Raw genomic sequence first — 11,231 nt, 5'->3', positions numbered from 1 at the left:
TTTTTTTTAAAGAATCTAAACTGGACAGGAAATTGTTTTAATTGAAAAGCAAAAAAGTGGAAAACATATCATTTATTGCTCATGTGTACACAAATGTAATATGAATATGAAATATTTCCACAAAACTATAACTATGAACAACATACTTCGTGAGGTAGCTACAAGACAGCACATTAACTTACTTAGAAGTGTATGGCTGTTCTTACTTAATAATTAAACATCTGTTACTGCATAGACATTTGATTTTAAGACGTCTTCATTCAGATATTTTCACTCGTTAATTCAGCACGGGCACATATAAATAATGCTATTGCTATGTCATCATTAAAGAAAATAAAATATTTATTTTTAATCAGTGTCACAGGAAACACTGGCGATAAATGCCCGATGTTTTATTTCCTTAATAAATGGAGATGTACATCAATGCATTACCAGCTCTTCTATCCTGCTTTATCTTCTGCATAGCTGATGACCTAAAGCCTCAATGTGCAAATACGCTTTTCTAAAAGACTAGTGTCACTTTAAAGAACAACACAAATTCAGCAAACAAAAACTTAAATAACAAAAAAAACTAAATCCCTGATGGCATGCATACAAATCTATTCTTACCCACAAATCATTCACAAGGTTTCATTAGTATCTCAGTGCACTAAGATGTAGTGTCAAGGCTGAGTTCCCTTTCTTATGCCTCAGGTCATATTGTTGCTCCAGAGTTGAGGCAGATCTATATGATCACTGTAGTTTTTCATTAAAAATAAATAAAAATTAGTAAGGTGATTTTCATGAAACTGGCATCATAGAGCCATGAGTAAAAAAAAAAGTCTCAAACTGAGCTGAGCAGTCTGAAGCCTGTGCTTTTGGTCTCCTGTATACGTTAATCTTTGGCTGTCTTTACATGAGCATCCACAAATAGTATATCCATGAAAGAAAAAGCACAATAGGTCCTCTTTTAAAACTGTGAAAAAGAAAAAAGAAAATACGAAGTAAAGTAAAATAAAATAAAATAAATGAAGGTAAGTATAAAAATAAATATGAGGAATGTCAAGTAATTGGAGGTGATTTGTAGGCTTAGGAGGATTAAACTAAAAAAACAAAACAAAAACTAAATAGAAAACAATCTCAAAGCAAGGAATGATTCAAGCTCCTGTTTAGCAGTTTGATTTGGTTTTTAAAATGTCAAATCATTTGTCCCTCACTTTGCAAAATCTATCAAAAATATCACTTCCACCTTGCTGAATGTTTAAATCAAACATAACCTTTTCACAATCACAACAAAGAATAAAAGTGCTAACAGTTTTTTTTCTTAAAGCAAATTCATTCAGTGCCCGTGGTGTCCTGAGGATGGTGGCTGCAGTTTCTCAGACTTGCGATATTTGATTTCGGTGTCTGATGATGAATCTGAGTCCTGAGCCTGTTGTTGCTTCGTCCACATGTTTGCATATAAACCTCCTTTTTGTAGCAATTCTTCATGTCTGGGATGGAGAAAATGTTGTTATTTACTAACTGTTCAGTGAACATGGGGATGTGCTAATGTGAAACACAAAGATTACTCAGGACTCAGTGTTAAGTCCTGTGAAAAACTAGCACACCTTGACTGTTTGAACAGGAAGTAAAGTCCATTATGAGAAAGATTGTATGTTACTGGATGTTGTTGACAGGAGTTTCATTCAAAACAATAAGGCACACTTACCGTCCCCGCTCAGCAATCCGCCCTTCATTGACAACCAGGATCTGGTCTGCTCCGATGATGGTAGACAGCCTATTACAGTGCAATAACGGACCCACAACTCACCAGTGAAAAAAATGAGAAGAGATAACTGAATTGAAAAAAAAAAACTGAAGGTACATGAATTTATTTACCTGTGAGCTACAACCACTGTAGTACGATTGGCACAGACTTTGGCCAGAGAGGCCTGGATGTTGCGCTCTGTCTGTGTGTCCAGGGCAGATGTGGCCTACAGAGAGATAATATTAGAAAACTGCAACTAACAGCAATAAGTTTACACGTGAGATGACAGTTCAGTCGGATACCTCATCCAGCAGGATGATTTGTGGTGCTTTGAGGATAGTTCTGGCGATAGCCACCCTCTGCTTCTCTCCTCCACTCAGCTTCAGTCCTCTTTCCCCCACCTGGGTATCATAACCTGCCCGACAGAAACACAGGAAGAGGCTGAAAAAACTTCTTGCAATATATTAAAACACAACAGTCGCCTCAAAGGCACTTTATATTGTAGGCTAAAGACCATACAATGACAGTGAGAAAACCCCAACAATCACATCAAATCCCCTACAAGCATGGACTTAGCAACTGCCAGAAGTTTCTTATTCAAAAATAAGAAACTTCTGGCAGGATTGGCCGCAATCCGTTGGGGGTGAGGAGAGGGAGACAGAACAAAAGACACACTGTTAAAATAGGTGAGTAAAGAAGAAGCATAAGAGGGGCCTGAAAATTGAAGGCTCTGCCTCCCATTCTACTTTCCACTACTATAAGAATCACAAGTAAGCCCGCAGTCTGAGAGTGAAGCGCTCTACTGAGGACATGTGGTACTATGAGGACTTTCAGATAAGATGGGGCCTGATTATTCAAGACCTTGTATTTGAGAGAATAATGTATGTATAATGTAAATATAAATGGTCTCAGCACAGAACTCTGAGGAACTCCAATATAGAAGACACTGCTGGTACTCTGTGATAATCATTGTCATAATTTTTGTTTCATTTCCCAACTAAACTTCAGGGCATTGTAAAAATACAGCTTTGTTCAGAAACATGCATGTAAATGGTATAAACATAGATACATAGAAACACCCACAATGTTTTCAACAGTATGAAACAAATCTTTGAAGTCACAATGCTGAATAAACTGAGGGATTAATGTGCCCATTACCATCAGGGAAGGTCATGATTTTATCATGGATATCAGCAGCGACAGCAGCCTCCTCCACCTCCTGGTCACTAGCAGTGGTGCAACCATAGCGAATGTTATCCCGGATGGTGTCGTTGAACAGCACGGTATCCTGGGGAACCACGCCGATATGAGATCGCAGAGATGCCTGTTTCACCTGAGGAAAGATGATGAAGAGAAAGTAATAAGCAGTTTAGACTCTGTGTATGTGTATATATATATATATATATATATATATATATATATATATATATATATATATATATATATATATATATATATATATATATATATATATATACACACATATACATATGTATATATAAGCATGCAGTTACAGTAATATTAAAGACAAGACTTTATGACTTCTGCTTATATTGCTTAGTAAGAGCATTGTAAGATGTCTTTACAATGGTTGGTGACATCATTTCACATACAGATGAGACTAATTACAAACACCATGACCTTTATAAGGGTGGAATTAACCGCAAACTTAATGCATCAGTCTTCTGCTTCGTGTACACATGTTGGAACAAATACAAAACTGTGCCAAGAAGACTTTTTTTGACTTTTACTGTTTATTACTTTTACTGGTTGTTTGTTAATGTCTTGAAGTTCCAAATATTCCTCACACAGTAGCTCTGATGCCAAACTTCTTACCTTTGATACATCCTGGCCATCAATGCGAATGCAGCCTCCCTGAACATCATAGAAACGGAAAAGCAGTCGAATGATTGTGCTTTTCCCAGATCCCGACGGCCCAACCTGAAGGTATGTTAATAGTCCGTAATGTTAGTAACACCTTAACAGCTCAATGTAAAAATCTTGTCTCAGACTCACCAGTGCAACCGTCTGTCCTGGAAGAACTGTGAAGGACACAGCCCTGAGAATCTCCATGCTGCAAAGCAGTAAAGAAATCTAAGAATGAGCTATGCAAGAACACATCGAGACTGAAGTTTTATCAAAAGAAATCAACGCAAAAATAAACCAACCCATTTATGTAGCTAAAGTAAACGTTTTCAAACTCCACTTTCCCCAGTTTAAAGAGAAGATTTCCTGCATTTACTTCATCCTTCACCTGCATCAGGCAACATATAAAGACCACAAAAAACTCAAAACACATAAAAAAACACTGATATCACAGCTCCAAATATTTACCCATTTATAAACATACCTCTTGATCTTCTTCGAAAAGTTGGAACATGTTTTCCATGTCAATAAAGGAAGTCTGGATCATCCTGCAGGGAAAGAAGAGAGAAACCAACAGTTGGCAAAAGGAACAGGAGTCAAACAGAGGTTTGGTTAAATAGCTTACAGTATATTATGTGTTATCCTCCTTAAAATACATAAAAAAGCAATATCTTTAAAAAAGCAAACTATTTATAATCTAATGACTTAACTGTATTTTCTTACCTGTAGTATGTTCCAAACCAGTTGAGTGGGATGTACATTTGGATGATGTAGGTACCGAAGAGAACATAATCTCCAACCTGAGGTTAGAGTTGTTTTTATGGTCAAACTGAATTGGACAATTCCAACTAGCATTGTATTTCTTAATGTTCTGAGTATCAGTTAAACATAAAGTTCATCCACTTTCTGAAATAAGCAAATCAGCTCTCTGCCCCGCCTTTTAAAACAACTTTCTTTTAATTGGCTGCCCCTCCCAAATAAGTGGATGGGGCTGTCTGAGATAACCATATTAGTGATATATTAAGGATTTACTTGCACAGATGATGATCCTAGTATTTGAAAGTTTGGGCATGTTCATTATGAACGTCTAACAACCTAATGGCTTATGGAAATGTGGAAAAGCATAGTGTTATTATTACAAAGTCAATACCTGAAACTTTCCCTCTGTGACAAAGTATGCACAGAGCAAGGAGCCTGCTAGAAGTCCTAATCCAATGACGACATTCTGGGTTTGATTGAGCAAGGCCAGAGATGCCTGCGCCCTCCACTCTGAAGCCTACAAACAATCACAAACATGAGTCAAGACTTCAAAAATGGGCACAGTACATACCCTTTCAATATACAACTACTGGTATCTTTGCAAAAATGTCTTATTCTCTGATGCTAACAAAAGTCGAGAACCATTAAATACACGACTCCAGAACTGAGACCACTAAATAAAACACTCTTGTCCACATCAGGCAACAAGTGTCAGTTTAGGTTTTGGTGAAATTATGCTGCTGCTTTGCTGATTTTTATCAGTATGTTCAAGGACCCCTGATGTCAGCACATTACATGCAAAGGATTAAATTGTATATAAACTGTGGTAAGAGACGGATGATATGGATATCAGGCTTTTGCACATGCATACAATTTCACAATGACTGGGATCCATAAAGAAAGGCCCATGTGTATGCACAGCTTTATGAATATGACAAAAGGAAAGTCCATGTTTATCTGCTTTTGTGTAGACATGCACACACATACAGGCTGTTGTCCATGTACACTGAGCTTTATGGGCCCAGAATTTCCCAGTGAGCTAACAGTTTGCTCTACTGGCGAAACAGCAGCAGAATATTATGGATTGTGTAAATATTGTCCCAGGAAAATCAAAACAGCAAAATCACACAAAAAACACTGAATTCCAACATCCAGTTATTCCATTTTGTCTTTGTTTCAAAATCAAACCTGACATAAATACTCATATTTTCTAGGTTGGCCACCTGGTGTGAGGCAACCTACTAAATTTGCTTCCACTCAGCATCTTAACGCTAAAAGCTATCTCAAAGGTAGCAATAACTAGAAAGACAGTAGCAGAGCAGGTTTGTTCTGACTCCTGTTAAAGTAAACAAAGACATTTTCTAGTGGTTCAGCTAAAGAAAAAACTGCAGGGGGAGGCGTGGCAAGCTTGTAGTGCTTTACCTGCCTGACCTGACTTACCTGATAATTTAAGATTGCACCCTCAAACCGGCCGACCTCATAGTTCTCTGCATTGTAGTATTTTACCTTTTCAACGGGAATAAAAAGCACAAACAGTGACGAACTGTAATTTAGGTGCATTTTAGGATGAAAGAATAAAAAAAACAACAACAACAAAACTTTATGAACCACAAAATTATTTAATGTACCGTCTCAAAGTTTAACAAGGAGTCCACAGCCTTGGCCTTGGCAGCGTTATCCATCCGATTCATTTCTCGTCTGTACTTGGTTCTCCATTCAGTGATGATGATCGTCATAGCTGGCAAACACATTAATGTGAAATTACTACACAGTCAAAGAGGATCTGAAAAATCTACCTCAGGCCATGCGGAACTACACAGAAGATTTGCACACTTGAAGTTTATTTTTCATTATTAAACTGGGTCAAAGTGAAGCTAGCTGAGGTTTAAAAGGTTCAACAGGCATAACTTACTGAGGTAGAAGGTCATGCAGATGAAGATAATAAGGCCAAGCCAGGCATTGAAATAAGTGATGAAGTAGATGATGGCGATGACAATATCAGCAATGGTTGGAAAGATGCTGAACACTATGTAGCTGTGGAAAAACACAGATAACGGAGTTTAATTTTTCTTCAGATTCTAACATGAGGATAACATTGCATGATAAAAAAAAAAACCCCATTTATGTTGGCAATAAATGTTTTGGGCATTTATGTTAAAAACCATGTTGGTTGGTATATTTTGTCAGCAGGTTTGTTTATGAGTTTCTCATTTGTTTATAACTATTATGATCCTGACCGTTACTATCTCACCTGACCAAGTTGTTAACGGAAGACGTGCCACGGTTGATACTTCTCAGTACTTCACCAGTTTTGCGGCTCAGATGCCAGCGCAGAGAGAGGGAGTGCAGGTGGCCAAACAGATTGACTTGAACCAGTCGATTGGTGTACTGCTGCACGCGGATCCAGACGAAAGTGCGTATGTTACTGACAAATCCAGAGGAACCTGAGAAGAAGAGAAGATGACGGCATTGTACTGCAGGGATTTGAATCATATCTGCCTAACAGACTACAATTTGTTCACGTTAAGGGGAAGTCTTCTTCACAAACTAAGGTTAATTATGGCGCTCCACAGGGTTATTTGCTAGGACCAAATCTGTTTACATTATACTTGCTTCCCTTAGGTTATTTTATTAGAAGACATAACATGCATTTTCACTGCTATGCAGATAACACCCAGATTTATCTATTAATGAAGCCTGATGACACACAAATTAGTTATACTAAAGGAATGTCTAAAAGACATAAAGACCTGGATGACCTCAATTTTTTCTGTTTGTAAATTCAGATAAAACTGGCGTTATTATACTTGGCCCTAAAAAACCTTAGAAACATGGTGTCTAACCACTGTGAGGAATCTTGGAATCATTTTTGTCCAGGATACTTCCCTCAATGCACATATTCAGCAAATATGTAGAACTGCTTTCTTGCATTTGCACAATATCTCTAACATTAGACACAACCTGTCTCACAGTGATGCTGAAAAACTAGTTTGTGCATTTATTACTTCTAGGCTGGTTGTTCTTAAAACTCCCTGAAAAGCCTTCAGTTGATCCAAAATGCTGCAGCAAGACAAGTGACAGGGACTAGAAAGAGAGAGCAGATTTCTACCATATTAGCTTCTCTTAACTGGCTCCCTGCTAAATCAGGAATTAGATTTAAAACCCTTCTCCTTAAAAACAAGGTCTTGAATTATCAGGCCTCATTTGATCTTATCTTTAAGTCCTCATAGTACAGTATCAGTACAGAAGTGCTGGGTTACTTGTAATTCCTTGAATTTTTTAACCTTAACTGTAGTTGATGTGGCATGTGAGGCAGAAATTCATTGTGCAGCTCTCTGTGGGACTACAATGTTCACTGTCTATACTGTGCATCCAGGAAGTCCTACCTGCTCCGCCGCCCTGCAGGAGCTTGAGCAGGACATAAATACACACTGTAACGGCTAAAATGTGCCAGCTGCTGCCATCAGTCAGTTCATCCACTGAAAACAGATGAGAAAAAATGAGGCTTTCAAGCTGTGATGAAAAAAATCAATGAATAAATAAAAAGCATTATGAGATTTTAATCTGACTGCAGCAATGTCACTGCAGTACCATCAGTGTGTATGACTGAACATTTGAGTCTATAGTGCACGATGAAGAAGACACATCACTCACCAATATACTTGGAGTAAATAGGTACAAAGATATTAACAGCCCTCTCCACTCCCAGCAGCCCCAAACAGAAGAGGACCAGCAGCTGGAGAAACTTGTTGCCTTGCGGCCACATGTAGGGAACAAGCAGACGGATCTTCTTCCAAAAACCCTTCCAGGTGGACTGGTTCTCCTCTGATCTTCCCAACAGGCTCTGACCCAGAAAATGATACAAAACCATTAAAACAGCGTTAATAGAGTATATAAGTAAAGCTGCGCATGCGTTTCAATATACAGTGGAAGTGCTGGAAGTGCCCTGTCACTACCTGTCCACCATTTTCTACGTCACGCTCATCTTCATTTATCAGTAGCATGTAAGGTCTTCTCGGCAAGCCTGGAGCTTTGAGACCAATGAAGAAGAGCAGCCCAGTGCTAATGTAGCGCATCATCCACAGGAACAACTGCACCTGAAGTTTTCATAGACATTTAAACACACATCAGCATGGATACAAAACAGTGTTTAACACAATGCTCATAACACAGTAATGTGAATATGCTGAAGACTGTTAAGTGTTTTATTGAACAGTTACCACACATCTAGGTAGTTTACTATTATAATATCATTTACTATTAAAATTACACTTTCATAATGTTGACTTTATGGGATGAAGGATGCAATACAATAACATTTTGCAAAGCAATATGGGACAGTGAAAGCACTTTAAATTAAAAACTAATTTAAATCATGCTTACAATTACGCAACCTTAAAGCTACACTTAAAACTTGTGACTCAGTGTGGGAGTAGTGTCTTCTGATTTGATTGGTTAACAGCTCAGGGCTTAGGACCTGAAAGTCAGACTGAACAGTGACTCAGCAGAAAAGGCTCAGGCATGCTTATCTTCCATGGCACTTTGTTTTCCTTTGTTTACTGAGCGGATACTTGATACATGAGCCTGACTGTACTGTTCTGAGGAGTGGCGCTAAAAGCAGACTCATTTTTAATATATAACTAACCTTTGGCTCATAAAGACTATTTAATCACACACCAAAGAGCTTTATTAATATGCTGCAAACACACTGTCCCATCAACTTATCTTAACGCTAAATAAAAAATTCAATTACACAATAATCAATGTATATTTATAAATACAATTTTTTTTCTATTAAATAGTATTAAATCACTGTACCGTTAACCCTAAATGGGTAGGAATGGAGACAAACTGCATAATACAAGGTAAATACAAGTGTAAGCACGCACATTTTGAAAGTAGTCTTCAACTCTTTGTTAGGTTCCTGCAACACGATAGTTAAAAGAATATCTTATGTGAGCGTTCACCTGTTGTGGTTTGTTCTCCAGGCCCCACCACCACTGAGGGCTGTACCAGGAGATAAAAGCCAGGTTCTCAGCACAGAAAGCTACAGCCCAGAACAGCAGCAGGACGGCACTGTGTCCTCTTGTCCGATCCGACACCAGGACCCTGCGCCTCTCCACCCTGAGTAGAGCCATAGCCCAGGCCCATCCCAGGATGGAAAAGCAGCCATACAGCACCACATACCCTGGAAGCTCATCTGCACTCGCGGCTCTCCAAATGATTCCACCCAGAAACTGGATGATCAGAAAGACGTGGAGGACCTGCTGAAAACCATAGAGGCGGGCGCGAGGAATGAACTTGCGTTCCATTTGCGTGCCATACTTTTGGTAGCATATGCAGTGGATGGTGCCAAGGAGGAAGGAGAGGGAGAGCAGGATGGTGGGGACCAGTGTGAAGTAGAAGCAGGGGGCGATGCCTTCATCCACCCAGGTTATGGAGATGGAGGAATTTGCATCACAGTAGCTCTGCATAAACACCATGACTGCAGCTAGGAGAGAGAAATCATTTTAAAATTATAGCAGCAAATCCTAACAAAGACATCCCATCTTTACGAGGTATTTTATAGTATACTTAGAAAGAGGAATTGCTTTGGATCTGCTACATTAGGCACTGATTCAGGCAATAGTAGTAAAAAAAAATACCGACATACAGCTAAAATGTGTGATAAATACTGTAGGCAGACAAAGAACAAATAGTGTAAGCAGTTATAATTATTACCTTATAAACTTATAACTATTAGACTACATTTCAGAGGGTCTAGAGATAAAATAGTCGGCTGTTGTTGTTAGTTTTTAACATTACCTTCCCCAGGCAGGCAGCTGTCAAGTCCAAACACTGTACACAGTCCACTTGTTAGTAACCGAGGCTACTCCAGGGAGACGAGCGAGTCCTCCGAGCTGTTATTAGCTTGCTTATCGTCTCTAACTGTAGTCCAAACGACATTTAGTCATGACACTGAGAGCACAATAACTCACAGCTATGTGTCTGTCATTACTACCGCCAGCTGTGTGTCACACTGATGAAGCCGGTGTTCGGAGTCCTCCCAGTTCTTCTTCTTCTTGTTAATTTTTCCTGGCGAAACTGTGGAGTAACGCTACCAGCTGGCACGGAGTGTGGACGGTCATGCCACTGAACACACACAGACACACAAAAACAAGCAAAACAAACAAAAAAAAAACCCTTTTAAATCAAATTAATTTGTCTTAAAAACAATTTATTAGAAATTGCACACGGGCCGCTAGCTTTTAAATCAGGTCCAGTATCATTTTCATCTTAATAAGGATCAGTAGTTTCTTCTTCTCCACTGCCTGGAGCAAATTTAGCCTCACACCTTTGCCATTGCAGTGCACTGCAATTCATACATTAAAAAGCAAGAATAGTTAATATATTACTTTCAATTAGCGCACCTGTTTTAAGGTGCAGCCAAGGACATAAGAGCAGAAACAAGGACACGGCCAGTCTTAAACACAGCATCAAGCAACTGAGGCAGCATTATTCAGTGCAGACACTCGGAAAAAGAAATCACACCGCTTCTCCAAACACCTGAACAAACCGCTAACAAAGCTGCCTTTTTACATTAAAGCTTATGCATACAAACCTTTATTTTATTGTAAAAACTCAGCACAGACACAGAGGCATTCCAGTTCAAGAGTGCTGCTATAAAAGGACACGAAGCATCTATGAAATGCATGTCATTATTTTTCATTTACACTATCAGTAAATAAGGCAAATGAGTATTTGTGACATAGGTTACTATAAAAGCAGGCTGGGGAGAATCCACATTTGATATGAGCGTAACACTGCTTACTTATGTGAAATCATCATCAGTGAATGCTGGCAAAACAGAAACTACCTTGGTATTATAACAAACGGC

At 38.7% G+C, this 11,231-nt stretch overlaps 1 protein-coding gene across 1 annotated transcript; it reads right to left on the bottom strand.

Annotated features, from left to right (window-relative positions):
• Positions 1 to 88: 88 nt before the first annotated feature.
• Positions 89 to 10,382, bottom strand: LOC116319217 (ATP-binding cassette sub-family B member 6, mitochondrial-like). The gene is made up of 20 exons (XM_039606365.1): positions 10,160 to 10,382; positions 9,322 to 9,845; positions 8,311 to 8,451; positions 8,009 to 8,198; positions 7,741 to 7,833; positions 6,606 to 6,798; positions 6,267 to 6,388; positions 5,983 to 6,092; positions 5,795 to 5,860; positions 4,746 to 4,871; positions 4,319 to 4,395; positions 4,080 to 4,143; positions 3,898 to 3,983; positions 3,746 to 3,803; positions 3,566 to 3,670; positions 2,888 to 3,062; positions 2,032 to 2,144; positions 1,861 to 1,955; positions 1,691 to 1,759; positions 89 to 1,472 (listed from the first exon to the last, which is right to left on the bottom strand). Exons 2-20 carry the CDS (start codon positions 9,835 to 9,837, stop codon positions 1,319 to 1,321), a joined length of 2,553 nt encoding a protein of 850 aa, XP_039462299.1. The 5' UTR covers positions 9,838 to 9,845; positions 10,160 to 10,382; the 3' UTR covers positions 89 to 1,318.
• Positions 10,383 to 11,231: the final 849 nt, after the last annotated feature.

This window comes from Oreochromis aureus, linkage group 23 (assembly GCF_013358895.1).
Source record: "Oreochromis aureus strain Israel breed Guangdong linkage group 23, ZZ_aureus, whole genome shotgun sequence".
Classification (NCBI taxonomy): Eukaryota; Metazoa; Chordata; class Actinopteri; order Cichliformes; family Cichlidae; genus Oreochromis; species Oreochromis aureus.
This window is presented reverse-complemented; position numbering and strand designations above follow the sequence as displayed.

What these genes read in the sequence shown, in the direction of transcription:
- LOC116319217 (XM_039606365.1), bottom strand. Translation starts at nt 9,837, where the DNA reads ATGGTGTTTATGCAGAGCTACTGTGATGCAAATTCCTCCATCTCCATA. An exon ending in CTGCATGACCTTCTACCTCA is followed by an intron (nt 6,093 to 6,266) that starts GTAAGTTATGCC and finishes TGTGTTTGCCAG; the next exon opens with CTATGACGATCATCATCACT. An exon ending in ATGGCCAGGATGTATCAAAG is followed by an intron (nt 3,063 to 3,565) that starts GTAAGAAGTTTG and finishes ATCTTTCCTCAG; the next exon opens with GTGAAACAGGCATCTCTGCG.